Raw genomic sequence first — 19,219 nt, 5'->3', positions numbered from 1 at the left:
AAGAACAAACCAAAATGTATTTTTGATACTGTCGCAAAACTAACTATTAAGCACCATTTCCCAAGAGAGAATGGCTTTCACTTCAGCAGTGATAAATTCATAAACTTCTTTGACGAAAAGATCATGATCATTAGAAAGCAAATTACGGACTCCTCTTTAAATCTGCGTATTTCTCCAAAGCTCAGTTGTCCTGAGTCTGCACAACACTGCCAGGACCGAGGACCGAGGGAGACACTCAAGTTTTTAAACTATTATCTCTTGACACATTGATGAAAATAGTCTTGGCCTCTAAACCTTCAAGCTGCATACTGGACCCTATTCCAACTAAACTACTGAAAGAGCTGCTTCCTGTGCTTGGCCCGTCTATGATGAATATAATAAACGTCTCCCTATTGTTAGATTCTAATTTTTCAGAGTAAATAACTCACAGACACTAGAGAAGCTTAACTTCTTTGGGAACGGAGGGCAGTATTGAGTAGCTTGGATGAATAAGGTGCACAGAGTAAACTGTCTGCTACTCAGTCCCAGAAGCTAGAATATGTATATAATTAGTAGATTTGGATAGAAAACACTCTAAAAGTTTCCAAAACTGTTAAAATAATGTCTGAGTAAACAGAACTCATATGGCAGGCAAAAACAGGAGAAAATTCCAACCAGGAAGTGGGAAATCTGAGGTTTGTAGTTTAAGTGATTGCCTATCCAATATACTATGGCTATGGGGTCAGATTGCAATTCCTAAGGTTTCCACTAGATGTCAACAGAACGTTGTTTCAGGCTTCTACTGTGAAAGGGGAGCGAATAAGAGCTGTTTCAACCAGTGGTCTGGCTGAAAGCCTCGAATTGTTTATCGAGTGCGAGCTCCGTTGCCTTTCTTTTCTAAAGACAAAGGAATTGTAAGGTTGGAATATTATTGAAGATTTATGATAAAAACATCCTAAAGGTTACATCGTATACATATACATATACATCGTTTGACATGTTTCTACGAACTATAATGGAACTTTAACTTTTCGTCTGGACTTGGTGCATTTGGATTACCTAACTAAACACGCAAACAAAAAGGACGTATTTTGACATAGAGATGAACTTTATCGAACAAAACACACATTTATTGTCTTACATGGTGTCCTGGGAGTGCCATCCGGTGAAGATCATCAAAGGTTAATTTTAACGCTATTTCTGTCTTTTGTGACACTTCTCCTTCTTTGGAAAATGGCTGTATGGTTTTCTGTGGCTAGGCGCTGACCTAACATAATTGCATGGTGTGCTTTTGTCGTAAAGCCTTTTTGAAAATCAGACACTGGCTGGATTAACAAGAAGTTTATCTTTAAAATGGTGTATAATACTTGTATGTTTGAGGAATGTTAATTATGAGAATTCTGTTTGAATTCAGCACCCTGCAATTTCACTGGCTGTTGGCAAGGTGGGACACTCGTGTCCCACATATCCCAGAGAGGTTTTAACCAAGTTTAATAATTCCCAATTGGTCGACACAGCTGTATTCAGACAAAAGCATGTTTCCACCATCACAAATATAAATATACTCCAATTTAGGAACTCCTCCCTCTCTCCAATCCTTACAATTTATGGTTCAACGGGAAGAGGGTAATAGGGTAATGAACCATAATTTCTCCCTTCAGGGGATCTGACCTGACCTCCTGACCTCAACCTAATCCACAGATGTCCATCCACTTGCCCTATAGCAATCCTGACTTCCTCCAGTCCACCCAACACATTCCAAAGCCATCGGTCTTTCTACGGTTCCGGGTTGGAGCGAGCGGTCGCGGTCGCATCTACACTTCGGTCCGCAGGTAGTATAACTTTTCATTACATTTTCATTACATTTCATTATAGTACAACGGTTTGATTTGTCTAATCTTAGCAATTTCTTCTTAGCTAGCTACATAGCCGTCTTTGCATCAAAGATAATTGCGTAATTATCGTATTTCGTCGTCCTAACGTAGTCTACACTGCTATCTGCCCAGCAGCTAGCTAACGTCCACTAGCACTGTAGAAACTATTACACTCAACTGAACGACTCGATTAGTGTAGTGTTAGCTAGCTACATAGTTGTCCTTGCTGTCTTCGTATCCAAGATAATTGTGTAGTTAGAGTGTGTAGACTTAGAGTGATTATCTTAATTTACCGAGGTTAGCTAGCCAGCTATTTGTCGTCCTTAACGTAGGAGATACTGCGAGCTAGCTAGCCAACAGCTAGCCAACGTCTACCGAATTGAACCTAGCAACCCGGCCAACATTCCGCTTCGCTCCACAGGTAGTATCACATTTTCATTTCACTTCATTACAGTACAACTGTTTGATTTGTTTGATCGTAGCTAGCTAGCTACATAGCCGTCTTTGTATCTAAGACAATTGTGTAGTCTAGAGCGATTTTCTAGGTTAGCTAGCCAGCTATTGTCGTTCTTTTAACGTAACGTTACGTAATCAACACTGCTAGCTAGCCAGCTAGCCCCCGAATAGCAGCACTGTAGAAACTATTACACTCGACGGAACGACTTGATTAGTGTAGTGTCAACAACGCAGCCACTCCCAGCTAGCCTACTCCAGCAGTACTGTATCATTTCAATCATTTTAGTCAATAAGATTCTTGCTACGTAAGCTTAACTTTCTGAACATTAGAGACGTGTAGTCCACTTGTCATTCCAATCTCCTTTGCATTAGCGTAGCCTCTTCTGTAGCCTGTCAACTATGTGTCTATCTATCCCTGTTCTCTCCTCTCTGCACAGACCATACAAACGATCCACACCGCGTGGCCGCGGCCACCCTAATCTGGTGGTCCCAGCGCGCACGACCCACGTGGAGTTCCAGGTCTCCGGTAGCCTCTGGAACTGCCGATCAGCGGCAAACAAGGCAGAGTTCATCTCAGCCTATGCCTCCCTCCAGTCCCTCGACTTCTTGGCACTGACGGAAACATGGATCACCACAGATAACACTGCTACTCCTACTGCCCTCTCTTCGTCCGCCCACGTGTTCTCGCACACCCCGAGAGCTTCTGGTCAGCGGGGTGGTGGCACCGGGATCCTCATCTCTCCCAAGTGGTCATTCTCTCTTTCTCCCCTTACCCATCTGTCTATCGCCTCCTTTGAATTCCATGCTGTCACAGTTACCAGCCCTTTCAAGCTTAACATCCTTATCATTTATCGCCCTCCAGGTTCCCTCGGAGAGTTCATCAATGAGCTTGATGCCTTGATAAGCTCCTTTCCTGAGGACGGCTCACCTCTCACAGTCCTGGGCGACTTTAACCTCCCCACGTCTACCTTTGACTCATTCCTCTCTGCCTCCTTCTTTCCACTCCTCTCCTCTTTTGACCTCACCCTCTCACCTTCCCCCCTACTCACAAGGCAGGCAATACGCTCAACCTCATCTTTACTAGATGCTGTTCTTCCACTAACCTCATTGCAACTCCCCTCCAAGTCTCCGACCACTACCTTGTATCCTTTTCCCTCTCGCTCTCATCCAACACTTCCCACACTGCCCCTACTCGGATGGTATCGCGCCGTCCCAACCTTCGCTCTCTCTCCCCCGCTACTCTCTCCTCTTCCATCCTATCATCTCTTCCCTCTGCTCATACCTTCTCCAACCTATCTCCTGATTCTGCCTCCTCAACCCTCCTCTCTTCCCTTTCTGCATCCTTTGACTCTCTATGTCCCCTATCCTCCAGGCCGGCTCGGTCCTCCCCTCCCGCTCCGTGGCTCGACGACTCATTGCGAGCTCACAGAACAGTGCTCCGGGCAGCCGAGCGGAAATGGAGGAAAACTTGCCTCCCTGCGGACCTGGCATCCTTTCACTCCCTCCTCTCTACATTTTCCTCCTCTGTCTCTGCTGCTAAAGCCACTTTCTACCACTCTAAATTCCAAGCATCTGCCTCTAACCCTAGGAAGCTCTTTGCCACCTTCTCCTCCCTCCTGAATCCCCCCCCCCCCCCCCCCTCCTCCCCCTGCAGATGACTTCGTCAACCATTTTGAAAAGAAGGTCGACGACATCCGATCCTCGTTTGCTAAGTCAAACGACACCGCTGGTACTGCTCACACTGCCCTACCCTGTGCTCTGACCTCTTTCTCCCCTCTCTCTCCAGATGAAATCTCGCTTCTTGTGACGGCCGGCCGCCCAACAACCTGCCCGCTTGACCCTATCCCCTCCTCTCTTCTCCAGACCATTTCCGGAGACCTTCTCCCTTACCTCACCTCGCTCATCAACTCATCCCTGACCGCTGGCTACGTCCCTTCCGTCTTCAAGAGAGCGAGAGTTGCACCCCTTCTGAAAAAACCTACACTCGATCCCTCCGATGTCAACAACTACAGACCAGTATCCCTTCTTTCTTTTCTCTCCAAAACTCTTGAACGTGCCGTCCTTGGCCAGCTCTCCCGCTATCTCTCTCAGAATGACCTTCTTGATCCAAATCAGTCAGGTTTCAAGACTAGTCATTCAACTGAGACTGCTCTTCTCTGTATCACGGAGGCGCTCCGCACTGCTAAAGCTAACTCTCTCTCCTCTGCTCTCATCCTTCTAGACCTATCGGCTGCCTTCGATACTGTGAACCATCAGATCCTCCTCTCCACCCTCTCCGAGTTGGGCATCTCCGGTGCGGCCCACGCTTGGATTGCGTCCTACCTGACAGGTCGCTCCTACCAGGTGGCGTGGCGAGAATCTGTCTCCTCGCCACGCGCTCTCACCACTGGTGTCCCCCAGGGCTCTGTTCTAGGCCCTCTCCTATTCTCGCTATACACCAAGTCACTTGGCTCTGTCATAACCTCACATGGTCTCTCCTATCATTGCTATGCAGACGACACACAATTAATCTTCTCCTTTCCCCTTCTGATGACCAGGTTCCCCTCTGGCAGACATATCAGTGTGGATGACGGATCACCACCTCAAGCTGAACCTCGGCAAGACGGAGCTGCTCTTCCTCCCGGGGAAGGACTGCCCGTTCCATGATCTCGCCATCACGGTTGACAACTCCATTGTGTCCTCCTCCCAGAGCGCTAAGAACCTTGGCGTGATCCTGGACAACACCCTGTCGTTCTCAACCAACATCATGGCGGTGGCCCGTTCCTGTAGGTTCATGCTCTACAACATCCGCAGAGTACGACCCTGCCTCACACAGGAAGCGGCGCAGGTCCTAATCCAGGCACTTGTCATCTCCCGTCTGGATTACTGCAACTCGCTGTTGGCTGGGCTCCCTGCCTGTGCCATTAAACCCCTACAACTCATCCAGAACGCCGCAGCCCGTCTGGTGTTCAACCTTCCCAAGTTCTCTCACGTCACCCCGCTCCTCCGCTCTCTCCACTGGCTTCCAGTTGAAGCTCGCATCCGCTACAAGACCATGGTGCTTGCCTACGGAGCTGTGAGGGGAACGGCACTGCAGTACCTCCAGGCTCTGATCAGGCCCTACACCCAAACAAGGGCACTGCGTTCATCCACCTCTGGCCTGCTCGCCTCCCTACCACTGAGGAAGTACAGTTCCCGCTCAGCCCAGTCAAAACTGTTCGCTGCTCCGCCCCCCAATGGTGGAACAAACTCCCTCACGACGCCAGGACAGCGGAGTCAATCACCACCTTCCGGAGACACCTGAAACCCCACCTCTTCAAGGAATACCTAGGATAGGATAAGTAACCCTTCTCACCCCCCCCCTTAAATGATTTAGATGCACTATTGTAAAGTGGCTGTTCCACTGGATGTCAGAAGGTGAATTCACCAATTTGTAAGTCGCTCTGGATAAGAGCGTCTGCTAAATGACTTAAATGTAATGTAAATGTACAGACAACCATTAACTTCATTAACTTCGTCTTACACTCCGTAATATACTATGCTTCTGATCTACCATGTCTCCAGTATGTCAATGTTCAAAGTTTACCCCGAATCAAACATTATCCACCGGATGTGTACCAAACTTACTAAAAGTGGCAGTAATAAAGCCTCTCATGAAAAGCAAAACCTTGACCCGGAAAATATAAAAAACTATCGGCCTATATCGGGTCTCCCATTCCTCTCTTTTTTTTTTAGAAAAAGCTGTTGTTCAGCAACTCACTACCTTACCGAAGACAAACAATGGAAACGAAATGCTTCAGTCTGGTTTTAGACCCCATCATAGCACTGTGACTGCACTCGTGAAGGTGGTAAATTACCTTGTAATGGCGTCAGACCAAGACTCAGCATTTGTCCTAGTGCTCCTAGACTTTAGTGCTGTGTTTGATACCATCGATAAATACATTATTTTTGAGGGATTGGAAACACATATTGATCCACACGGACAAGTTCTGGCATTGTTTAGATCCTATCTGTCGGAAAGATATCAGTTTGTCTCTGTGGATGGTTTGTCCTCTGACAAATCAACTGTAAATGTTGGTTTTCCTCAAGGCTCCGTTTTAGGACCACTATTGTTTTCACTATATATTTTACCTCTTGGTGATGTCATTCGGAAACATAATGTTAACATTCACTGTTATGCACACGATACACAGCTTTACATTTCAATGAAACATGGTGAAGCCCCAAAATTGCCATCCCTGGAAGACTGTGTTCCAGACATAAGGGAGTGGATGGCGGCAAATGTTTTACTTTTAAACTCTGACAAAACAGAGATGCTAGTTCTAGGTCCCAAGAAACAAAGAGATCTTCTGTTGGATCTGACAATTAATTGATGGTTGTACAGTCATCTCAAATAGAACTGTGAAGGACCTCAGCGTTACTCTGGACCCTGATCTCTCTTTTGACAAACATATCAAGAATGTTTCAAGGACAGCGTTTACATCTTTGTAACATTGCAAAAATCAGAAACTTTATGTCCAAAATGATGCAGAAAAACTTAGCCATGCTTTTGTCACTTCTAGATTAGACTACTGCAATGCTCTACTTTCCTGCTACCCGGATAAAGCACTAAATAAACTTCAGTTAGTGTTAAACACGGCAGCTAGAATCTTGATTATAACCCAGAAATGTGATCATATTACTCCAGTGCTAGCCGCTCTACACTGGCTTCCTGTTAAGGCTTGGGCTGATTTCAAGGTTTTACTGCTAACCTACAAAGCATTACATGGGCTTGCTCCTACCTATCTTAACGATTTGGTCCTGCCGTACATACCTACACGTACGCTACGGTCACAAGACGCAGGCCTCCTTACAGTCCCTAGATTTTCTAAGCAAACAGCTGGAGGCAGGGTCTTTCTCCTATAGAGCTCCATTTTTATGGAATGGTCTGCCTACCCATGTGAGAGACGCAGACTCGATCTCAACCTTTAAGTCTTTATTGAAGACTCATCTCTTCAGTAGGTCCGATGATTGAGTGTAGTCTGGCCCAGGGGTGTGAAGGTTTACGGAAAGGCACTGGAGCAACGAACCGCCCTTGCCGTCTCTCCCTGGCCGGTTCCCCTCTCTCCACTGGGATGCTCTGCCTCTAACCCTATTATGGGGTCTGAGTCACTGGCTTACTGGTGCTCTTCCATCCCATCCCCAGTCCACCTGGTCATGCTGCTACGCCAGTTTCAACTGTTATGCCTATGTTCAGCTATGGAACCCTGACCTGTTCACTGGACGTGCGACCTTATCCCGGACCTGCTGTTTTGGACTCTCTCTCTACCGCACCTGCAGTCTCTAACTCTGAATGATCGAATACGAAAAGCCAAAAGCCAATTTACTCCTGAGGTGCTGACCTGTTGCACCCTCTACAACCACTGTGATTATTATTTTCTGGCCCTGCTGGTCATCTATGAACATGTTCTGTTATAATCTCCACCCGGCACAGCCAGAAGAGGACAGGCCACCCCTCATAGCCTGGTTCCTCTTGAGATTTCTTCCTAGGCTACGGCCTTTCTAGGGAGTTTTTCCTAGCCACTGTGCTTCTACAGCTGCATTGCTTGCTGTTTGGGGTTTTAGGCTGGGTTTCTGTACAGCACTTTGTGACATCGGCTGATGTAAAAGGGCTTTATAAATAAATTTGATTGATTGACACACCACCTGAGTTCCTGCCTAGCAACAGAGATGTATTGGCTGTCTCGATGTGCAAGGACGAAACTGCCTAACAGGAGGGTATAAATCTTCTCAGCTGTTTGACCTCGATTTTCCAAGTCATCCATTTGAGTTTTACAGAATAATCCTTCTATTTCCATGATTCAGACAGTTCACCCAAGTTTTTGCTCTAAATCGGAAGTCGAATCCCAACTGCAACATTTAATTAAAAATAAGCCCTACATTGTTTGCCCATATGGTGCGTAGCGTGGAAATGGACTCAAATGAGTGCAGAAATTGATGAAAATAAAAATATTGTTTTGTTCTTTAGTATGAAACAATCAGAATGGGGAAAGACCCATTGAAATCACCTAGAATGTACGCGTTGCAACAGTTGCAACTGTCGTGGAAAATCGGTTCAAATATAACGCTTACAAGAACTTTGTGAATTCAATAATAGACTTTTAATACAACATATTGCAAGCCGGAGTGGTCCGCGGAACACACACCTTTTTCAGAGCACTCGCTCTGATTTATACACATACAACATAGGAGTCCATCCCACATGCAAATGAAGTTACATCCCAATCTGTGCATCCTGCTTGTTCAGCCCAATACCGCCCATACCTGCTTTCCGTCAGATTATAATGGTGACAAGACCCTTGCTTTATCCCTGCACTCAGCTTAATGTGTTCTTCTGTTTGTGTGTTATCTAGGGTCAGCAGACTATGTGTCTCCTCTGTTTTTAGCGTGTTCAGCTATACTAAAAATACTATACATTCCTCTATTTTATAGGCTTGCTTTATCCCTGCACTCAGCTTAATGCGTTCTTCTGTTTGTGTGTTATCTAGGGTCAGCAGACTATGTGTCTCCTCTGTTTTTAGCGTGTTCAGCTATCCTATACATCTATGTGTTTGTCTATGTGTTCTATTTGCTCCCACACAACACATACATTCTAAATGATTTCAATGGGTCTTTCTCCATTCTGATTGTTTTATACTATCACACCAATATTTTTAACCAAATGTTGCAATTGAGATTTGGAGCAAAAAACTTGGGTGAACTGTTGGAATCATGGAAATATAATGATTATTCTAATTCTATAGTTAGAATATAATAGTAGGCACTTTGAATACAGTGTTGTTTGACATGACAATGAATGAAAATGCCAGGGAAGAGTTATTGTGACAGGGTAGGAACCAAATTGTTGATAAGTGTTTCCAAGGGGACCCTATAATCTTCTCCTACATTGAATGTTTTCTCGTAGCTAATATATTCATGCTTCATGTATTCCGATTTGATTTAGAAGATACTGTTGCACAAACAACATGCTGATTTAGGTCTACACCATCACTGGCATTTTCAGGCTGTATTAGCAAGCTACGTTTGCTCGCAGTACATTTATTAGCTAGCTAGTTATTAGCGTCTCAAAATATTTAGGGCAATTTGCTAAGACAAACTAGCTGTTTGCTGATGTAAGAAACAAACTAATAGTGTCATTATAGAACGCTAGTGGGTTTATATTAAGAAGCAAAAATAAAAACAGCATTGTTGTAATGTGTTCTGACTACTAAACTTAAAATATGAAATATCCTTGTTCATGGTACTGGGGAGAGGGGAACGTTTACATTCTATCAGAACATGTTATTCTTAGACATCAGGTATCCTATGGAAAGGAGAAGGGTACAGTCTGATACAAGTCAACATGACAGCTGTGAGTTGGGGAGAAGTGAGGAATTTGGGCTGAAGTCAGGTCAGCGATAGAGCTATTGTTCTGTTTGGAGCCTGTTTCTGGGCGAAAGATTCATGTTGTGTGTGTGTGTGACCAGTACGACCATACATCATCTGGGCCGACAGTCAAAGGTGCTTGCTTGCCCAACTTGGGGGAACCATTGAGCTACCATTAGAGGAACTATGTCTGGAGTGACTTCCTGTCATTTTGGCCCCTATTATCCTCACTCAGTTGCGACAGGCTGAGGTAACCTTTTCACCCAGTTGTCTCCCCTCACACACACACACGTGCATAGGGTCACGTGTTTTGCAAATGCTTGCATGGGGTATCTTGATTATATAAATGCTCCTGTACTCTCTCACTCAATTTCACCTGCGTGGGTGGTGCGACCAGCCTCCCTATTATAATACGTTTTTAATAAAAGTAATACCTTTATTGATTATTGTTTTTGCCTCTCCTCATGATTAGTTAAAGGTAGAATTGCCACCACACTGTTCAGCTGTCTGATCCATTGGGTGAAAACTTGGTTTGAGCTTTTCCTAGTTGTCTGTTAGGTTCTAAATAAACAGAGTAAAAATGAACAGTTGTTATCAACATTGTTGCATGTGCTGCATTCACCATGCAGACTGAACACAAGAAGAACAACAAATGCGCTCATTGAGTGACAGGGGATGGGGCCAGGTCTGTGTGGAAAGCAGCATGGAGAGAAAGAGAGCAGAGAGAAATGACTCAGTAGCCAAGTAAACTAAAAACTAAAAACTGATGTTTCGAATGGCGTATCACCTTTAACATACAAAACATTCAAATACTGTTACAGAAGGTAAGGTAAAAACCCAAACTAGTGTGAGAAAAATTACAAGATAATGTTATAATACTGTTTATGCAGTAATAATGTTTATGCAATGTTGTTTTATGCAATAATTTAGGGTTTTTAGAACTTTCTCATCAGTGTCTGTGTGGTCTGACTGAGCCTGGGGCCTGACTGAGCCTGGGGTCTGACTGAGCCCGGGGTCTGACTGAGCCTGACCGAGCCTGGGGTCTGACTGAGCCTGACCGAGCCTGGGGTCTGACTGAGCCTGACCGAGCCTGGGGTCTGACTGAGCCTGACCGAGCCTGGGGTCTGACTGAGCCTGACCGAGCCTGGGGTCTGACTGAGCCTGACCGAGCCTGGGGTCTGACTGAGCCTGACCGAGCCTGGGGTCTGACTGAGCCTGACCGAGCCTGGGGTCTGACTGAGCCTGACCGAGCCTGGGGTCTGACTGAGCCTGACCGAGCCTGGGGTCTGACTGAGCCTGACCGAGCCTGGGGTCTGACTGAGCCTGACCGAGCCTGTGGTCTGACCGAGCCGGACCGAGCCTGTGGTCTGACCGAGCCTGACCGAGCCTGGGGTCTGACCGAGCCGGACCGAGCCTGGGGTCTGACCGAGCCGGACCGAGCCTGTGGTCTGACCGGGCCAGACCGAGCCTGGGGTCTGACCTGGCCGGACCGAGCCTGGGGTCTGACCTGGCCGGACCGAGCCTGGGGTCTGACCGAGCCGGACCGAGCCTGAGGTCTGACCGAGCCTGACCGAGCCTGGGGTCTGACCGAGCCTGGGGTCTGACCGAGCCTGGGGTCTGAGCCTGGGGTCTGACCGAGCCTGGGGTCTGACCGAGCCTGGGGTCTGACTGAGCCTGGGGTCTGACTGAGCCTGAGGGAGTAGAACATAATCCTTCTTTGTCTCAAAATCATCCTGGCATCTGAAAAACTAAGCCAAGGTGGGGTTGAGACAATAGCCCCCAGTGCAGATAATGATAGGATGAACCTAGTGTCTTATGATGCCCCTTGGTCTGCATGGGAGGTGTGGAACCAGCCTTGACTAAGCATTTTTAGGTCTACTATATAAAGAACAACGGCATTTCTGTCAAGGTTAAGCCTCGGCAACACATTTTAGAGTGTGGGGTCGACAGCTTCATTATTGCAATAATTAATCGATATTTAACAAAGATGATTGTTTGAAGAAATGACAAAGTCTCTCACACTCGATTAGAATATTCCACCACACCGGGCCGTGCATCAATACCATTATATCATAAAATACGGTATACCGCCCAACCCTAAGTCACAACACAAACATACATACACACATGCACACTTTTACACTCATAATTTGCTGCTGCTACTCTGTTTCCATTTTACTCTTATTATCTATCTGAATGCCTAGTCACTACCTTGCCGTCATGTGCATATCTACCTCAAGTACCTCTGCACATTGATCTGGTACTGGTACTTCCTCCATTCCTCTGTATTATATTCCTCGTGTTAGTTACCATTTTATTTTGTAACCTCTGCATCGTTGGGAAAGGTTCGTAAGCAAGCATTTCACTGTAAAGTCTACACCAGCTGTATTCGCCACGTGATAAATAACATTTGATTTGAATCCATACCTTTCCTGTCTGTGGGACGGCGTTCTTCATGATGCGAGCCACGTTAGCTATGGGGAGGTAGATGTCCTGCTCACGGAAGTTTTCCTTGCTGCCGTTGCCTTCCTCATGGTCATGCAGGCTCTCATCCCCATCATCTGTCAGGGAGAGGGGCATGTTAGATCCCTATTCAACACCACATTGTGCCTATACAAATCTTCTCTACTTGTATCTCAATAAAATCTACATGTGACTTGGTTCATGTCAAGCCTGATAATTTATGATTACTACAGTATGTAAGCCTGGTTATTTGTAAAGCATCTTTGGGCTTGTGAAAGGTGGTAGTGCCATGTCAGTATCTTTATGTTTATATAGGGGTGCTCTGATTGTGTCCAGCATCATTGGGCACCCAAGTTATTATGACCAAGGGATTGTGGATGTCAGAAAAGAGGGTGTTGCTGATTAGGGGGTGCTTAGTCTGTGAGGTGAGTTCCATCACCTACCGTCCTGTGATTGAAGAACGTAGTGGCTTCCTGCCATGTACTCCCCTGACATTCCCAACTGAGAGGCATCGGTGGTTGAACTGTCGCCGTCCATCTGTAAACAGACAGAAGTTATAACTCAGTTATTTGTAGTGCCCACTATATATATATATATGTCACTAACTACAAGTATTGGAAACTTTTCAGTACATGTGTGACATCTTAAGAGTAGTAAGAATAAGTGCACTCTGTGTGTGTGTGTGTCTAGGTCATTAGGCACCATTAGACATGCACCTGTCTTGGGAGTCTGCATGTCTGTTTATTTTAAAACCATTGCTATGGCCTAATGTTTACGGTCGTTGTGGTTACGCCACCAATGGAATCTATGACCTAATGTGAAACCAAGCTAAAATTAGTGCAAGGCAAGAAGACAATGGTGGCTAAATGCCAGAGGGGATGAATCATTAACTTGAAGAGGAGTTACTATGTGTGTGACGTAAGGATGAAAACTGTATAAAAAGTGTGTGCCAAGGCTGGAAAGGCAGTTGCTTCATGAACCAGCTCGGCTTGTGTTACTTTGTAATAAAGTCTATTTGAACTCACTGGCTCTGGTATTTGAGAAATATTATTGACTGAATATTTCCACGACACATGCCGTGTCCACTGCCATTGAGGCTGCTAGCTCTGTCTCTACGCCACACTCCAGCACAGTAGCTTGCAGTAATGCACCAATGCCAACCAACCAAAAAAAAAACACCAAAGCAAGCTTCTAGCTAGCGAGGCTAGGGGACACCGGTACAGTGTCTTTCGCCCCCACCTGCTAAGCACTGCTTTCCCGCAGTTCTGTTAATGTTACGATGGGGGAAGTAAATAGCTAATGTTGACAACTCAACTCCCGCGTGGCACTACCGGGTTGTGATTACCCTCATCGTAATGTTAAAATAACTGTGGCAAAGGACAGTGTGTGCAAGTGTCCTAGCTAGATAACAGCCTCAATCTGGTCCAGCAGGAGTGAGGTTTTTGGAGAAAGTGGACCTTTCCCTTGGGCTGATCCATGTGGATTCAGGGTGTGTGAGAAACTAGTTTTGTGCAGTTGAATCAGTGAACGTAAACTGTAGTGGACTTGTGATATTGGTTTGTTTCTTCTAATCAGAGGGAGCAGGCGCTCCGCGTCACACAACTTGGGTCAAGATCTGTTTCTTACTTTGATCTTAGGAACAGGGTATTGAAAGCAGGGATTACTGGGGTAGTGTTAAGTGTGAAGGTGGAGCAATTGAAGTACAAGATCCTTGGAATTTGCCCACTGTTTGGTGCGATGCCCGTGCTGTTTGGTGCGACGCAAGGGTGGTGAAACAGAGGAGCCACTGGCAGTCCTTATGAGGTGTCAAGAGTCTCTACCTGACAAAGTAATGTTAGGATATCTGTATCCTGTTAGAGCTTTTGTGCCGAATCTACTGAGCTGTTTCAGGTGCAACGTTTATGGTCATGTCACAGCAGTTTGTAGGAGGGAGTTTCCAAAATGTGGGAAGTGTGCAGGAAGGCATGGGATAGAGGATTGTGTAGTTTCGGTGGATGAAGTTGTGTGTGTCAACTGTAGGGGTTGCCCATGTTGCTGGGGATCGGAAGTGTCCGGTGCGAGACAGACAGGTTGAGGTGGCTCGAGTCAGCGTAGTGTAGAAGGTGTCGTATGCTGAGGCAGTGAAGAAATTAAAGGATGGTGCAAGTTGATTTGTGCCAGCACAAAGGGATATGCCAACGAGTGATTTATTCTTCAGTAAGTTTGGCTTCTTATCGTTCATAGCAATGGCTTATCAATTGTACCGCAGCAATGGAACTTAAATCACAGAAAATAGAGGTGGTGGCAGCTGCAGATAAGTACAGTACCAGTCAAAAGTTAGGAAACACCAACTAAACACCACATCATGGGTTGTTCTTTATTTTTTACTATTTTCAACATTGTAGAATAATGGTGAAGACATCCAAACTATGAAATAACACATATAGTAGTACATCATGTAGTAACCAAAAAAAGTGTTAAATAAAAATGTATTTTATATTTGAGATTCTTCAAAGTAGCCACCCTTTGCCTTGAAAGCTTTGCACACTCGTGGCATTCTCTCAACCAGCTTCATGAGGTAGTCACTTGGAATGCATTTCAATTACCAGGTGTGCCTTGTTAAAAGTTAGTGGAATTTCTTTCCTTCTTAATGCGTTTGAGCCAATCAGTTCTGTTGTAACAAGATAGGGGTGGTATATAGAACATGGCCCTATTTGGTAAAAGACCAAGTCCATATTATGGCAAGAACAGCTCAAATAAGAAAAGAAAAATGACAGTCCATAATTACATTAAAACGAAGTTGCTATGATGAAACTGGCTCATGAGTACTGCCACAGGAAAGGAAGACCCAGAGTTACCTCTGCTGCAGAGGACAAGTTCATTCCAGTTACCAGCCTCAGAAATCACAGCCCAAATAAATGCTTCAGTGTTCAAGTAACAGTCACATCTCAACATCAACTGTTCAGAAGAGACTGTGTGAATCAGGCCTTCATGGTCAAATTGGTGCAAAGAAACCACTATTAAAAAGGACACCACTTGCTTGGGCCAACGAACACGATCAATGGACCTTAGACCGGTGGAAATCTGTCCTTTGGTCTGATGAGTCCAGATTTGAGATTTTTGGTTCCAACTGCCATGTCTTTGTGAGAAGTAGAGTAGATGAACAGATGATCTCTGCATGTGTGGTTCCCACCATGAAGCATGGAGGAGGTGGTGTGATGGTGCTTTGCTGGTGACACGGTCAGTCATTTATTTAGAATTCAAGGCACACTTAACCAGCATGACTATCACAGCATTCTCCAGTGATACACCATCCCAGCTGGTTTGCGCTTACTGGGACTATAATTTGTTTTTCAACAGGACAATGACCCAACAAACCTTCCGGCTGCGTAAAGGCTATTTGACCAAGGAATGATGGAGCGCTGCTTCAGATGACTTGGCCTCCATAATCTCCCAACCTCAACCCAAATGAGATGGTTTGGGATGTGTTAGACCACAAAGTGAAGGAAAAGCAGTCAACAAGTGCTCAGCATATGTCAGAACTCCTTCAAGACTGTTGGAAAAGCATTCCTCATGAAGCTGGTTGAGAGAATGCCAAGAGTGTGCAAAGCTGTCATCAAGGAAAATGGTGGCTACTTTGAAAAATGTCAAATATAAAATATATTTTGATTTGTTTAACACTATTTTGGTTACTACATGATTCCATGTGTTATTTCATAGCTTTGATGTCTTCACTATTATTCTACAATGAAAATGAGTAGGTGTGTCCAAACTTTTGACTGGTACTGTTTATGAGATTTGACTTCAGAAGAGTTACAGGGTGCCTTGGGTGGTGGTGTCTCCTCCTCCCAGGCTGTTTGCATAGTGCTGGAATGGGGTATTGGATTTTTAATCCCCCTTCCTTTTTATATCACAAATGTAACGTGATTGAACACACACTACAGCACAGTAGGTGGCTGCATGCACAAACAAGATGTGCGAACGCAATGATACCAAAGAAGAAAGCATAGGTTGTTGAAGCCAAAGATTGGTATAATTATACCAAGATAGACCACAGCCTGTCGTTTGAAATGGACAGTCAGTGGACAGAACAAGCAAGGTGGGCAGAGTCAAGCACGAGCTAGCAAGATCCTATTGGCGCATTCTAGCAAACATTTGCATATTTCCCTTAGGGAATGCATGTGAAATAACTCAATTTGCATTCCAAACAACGCAACTTTTTAAATATTTGAAAAGGGATGAACTCTAAAAAACGTAGTTCACTCTGTAAGTAACATATTTTAGTTCTGCGTTAAGAAAACTGTATTGAGATCGAATGTTTAATCGATTAGAACATTAGCAGAATCTCCCATTGCCAGTGTTGTGCCGAAAACCTCCCCCCTTCCAGAATCCCCCCCCTTCACGTTCTTCAATGCTGCGACTTGATTGCAAGTTGAGATTTCTGCTCTTCACTCAGTTGTCAGTTTATCCCACATTTCACTGATCTTAGTAGCAGAAAGAATTTTTTGCCTGCAGTTTTTAGTTTGGCTATTTGTTTCAAGTTTATGTGGTGGTTCTAGCTTGTATGGCGCCCTGGGCGAACCCCCCCCCCCTTCCCTTCCCTTCAGCGCGCACCCACACCCATGTGCGGGTGGGGCAAGGTAAATTGCCACCCTGGGCAGCTGCCCATGTCGCTCCAACCTAAATCTGCTACTGATTTGTATTAGTCTATAATTAAATCTCTTTGCCAACATGTGTCATTTCTCCCATGTCTTACTCGACTAGTATTTTTGAAAGTGTAAGGATAATTAATTCAGCCATTTATTGCTTGCCAACATTTCACTCCCTCCTCTGTTTAATATAACACACGTACATTCATTATTCATTTCGGTTGCCTTTCCTGACGTGAAGTTAGTTCTATATATAAAGTATTTGACTCTAACCACAAAATTAAGAAAATTAGAAAGGGGGGGGGGTTCTGGTAGGGTGGTGATTTTCGGCACAACACCGGCCATCCCCCCGCTACTGGAGTGGAAACGCCAAGCGGATGCTTCACATTTATACATCCGGTGACATATGTCTCATTCTATCTGTAAGCACCGCTGTCTAGTCGCGGCTAAAACAGAGTACATTCACATTAGCATGGAATGGAGAATCTAACATACAGTTGCATAAAACGACGATTTGTTACTAGTTCAGGCATGGATTGTCATGAATCTATAAGCCGCTTTTACTACCCACCTCGAGAGTCTAGCTAACACTAGTTTTTCCAGAGCCCTGCAACATTATCTTTGTTCCCGCGTTGACTGACAACTAGCCAGAGGGGACATACAATGGCTAACTGGTTGGCTAGTAGTAGCGAGTATAACGTTAACTGGCTTATGTCGACGAAGCGAACTTGCCAAAAACCCAGAGACGGCATTGAGGTCGAGGTAAATACGCGGAGACAGAACCGTTAGCATTTCTACTTAAGATAACGTTAGCTAGCTATGATAACAAGATGCGCTAGCTAGATGGGAAGGAGAGCTAACGTTAATGTTAGCTCGTACTAGCCAACTCACATTCATACGAAATCAAAAAGCGCACCATTTAATGGCCATTGTTAAAACGATTAGCAACTCACGATTTGGAAAAATTCTTCATGTTTAAACAATATTCAAGATGTCCCTTCGACTTCACCTGTTCGACCACCATGCCTAACATAGCCAATTACCATAGCTACATTTGACAGATGATTTTAGGAATTGTCTGAGCTTGTCTTTGTTGGAGGGCCTGTGCGTGAGAAACCATTTACTAGCGAGTCCTGTAATTTAACAACTCTCAGTCTTAATTTCTACTTTCCCGCTGCTAATTCCCATTCACACTACCATCAAATAAAAAGAAACAGTCAAATGCGGAGATTTCGATTCGAGGTAAAGCGAAATCGGATAGCAATCATTGGCCGGAGCCAGCCACAAACCTCCAATACAGCCCTGGTTGGTTAGCTTCTCTAAACGGCCGTGTGGTTGGACAGAAAATGGCTGCGAGAGAACCAGTCCCAGCGCGAAGCTCTGCGTCCCAAAATCTCTATCTCACTCTGCCGCTAGGGGAGCAATGTTTTCACTGTCCAATAGACCTGTCTTCTACTACTGGTACCTGGTAATTAGGCTACTCGTCATATAGATGCAGAGGCAGAACAAGTTTTTTAATTTATTGATTTTTATTCACGAGACGGTTTGTTGGACTCATTCTCAACTCACAAAACAATGCAAAACAAGTCACACATATAACCCTTAACAAAAAAAGATTGACTAATATTTTGGACACAGTACATGTAGAATGACAGCAGTTATACTTCACTATAACCACAGTTATGCCGCATTGTATGTTGTACTCTGCAATCTTTTCATAAGGGAAGGAAGTAACAGCAATATTATTGTCTCACATTGTCAGAACTAGGGTATGTTAATTTAGGTAATTTAGACTTTTCACTTGTAAAAAATGTATACATATATGGTATTTTTATATATATATATATATCTGTGTCAATGAGTTTATAGGGGATAGAACATATGGTTCAAGAGAAAATAGCATCTAATGGCATTCTTTTCAGTTAACTGCAACTCTTCCGACTATTCACTTTTTTCACAACTGCCACCAGTTTGGTGCCAAAACATTTACAACAAAGACATTTGACATAGTAAAATAAATAAGTGTGTGAAAAAAGATGGATATTTCATGCTGAAACTTGAGGCCTCATATTAAACACCAATGTTATTTTTTATTTATTTAACTAGGCAAGTCAGTTAAGAACAAATTCTTATTTTTAATGACGGCCTAGGAACAGTGAGTTAACTGCCTGTTCAGGGGCAGAACAACAGATTTGTACCTTGTCTGCTCGGGGATATGAATTTGCAACCTTTCGGTTACTAGTCCAACGCTCGAACCACTAGGCTAAATTGATGGTTTTTATTTAGGATAATGTTTTACAGCTTGGTCAGTAAATGTTTTATTTTAAAATCATTTTCTTTCATTATTTTATATATTTTACATGTGAGAAGGCCACAGGGCCAGAAATAATTACAGACCTGTGATAATCTGCAGTACCCAAAAATACCACTAGATGC

At 44.5% G+C, this 19,219-nt stretch overlaps 1 protein-coding gene across 3 annotated transcripts in view; it reads right to left on the bottom strand.

Annotated features, from left to right (window-relative positions):
* Positions 1 to 18,180, bottom strand: part of LOC135509547 (nuclear transcription factor Y subunit beta) — a 46,374-nt gene extending 28,194 nt beyond the window's left edge. For 2 of the 3 annotated variants that reach the window (XM_064930288.1, XM_064930290.1), the window contains exons 1-3: positions 18,073 to 18,180; positions 12,599 to 12,692; positions 12,120 to 12,253 (exon numbers count right to left, since the gene is read on the bottom strand). In XM_064930288.1, coding sequence (XP_064786360.1) covers positions 12,120 to 12,253; positions 12,599 to 12,692 — 228 coding nt within the window. In that variant the 5' untranslated portion in view covers positions 18,073 to 18,180. Of the gene's footprint in view, positions 1 to 12,119; positions 12,254 to 12,598; positions 12,693 to 17,736; positions 18,047 to 18,072 lie in introns of those variants that run through there. The other variant, XM_064930289.1, reaches the window with a different exon arrangement.
* Between the last annotated feature and the right edge of the window lie 1,039 nt (positions 18,181 to 19,219).

The sequence above is a fragment of the Oncorhynchus masou genome, chromosome 22 (assembly GCF_036934945.1).
Source record: "Oncorhynchus masou masou isolate Uvic2021 chromosome 22, UVic_Omas_1.1, whole genome shotgun sequence".
Lineage (NCBI taxonomy): Eukaryota > Metazoa > Chordata > Actinopteri > Salmoniformes > Salmonidae > Oncorhynchus > Oncorhynchus masou.
This window is presented reverse-complemented; position numbering and strand designations above follow the sequence as displayed.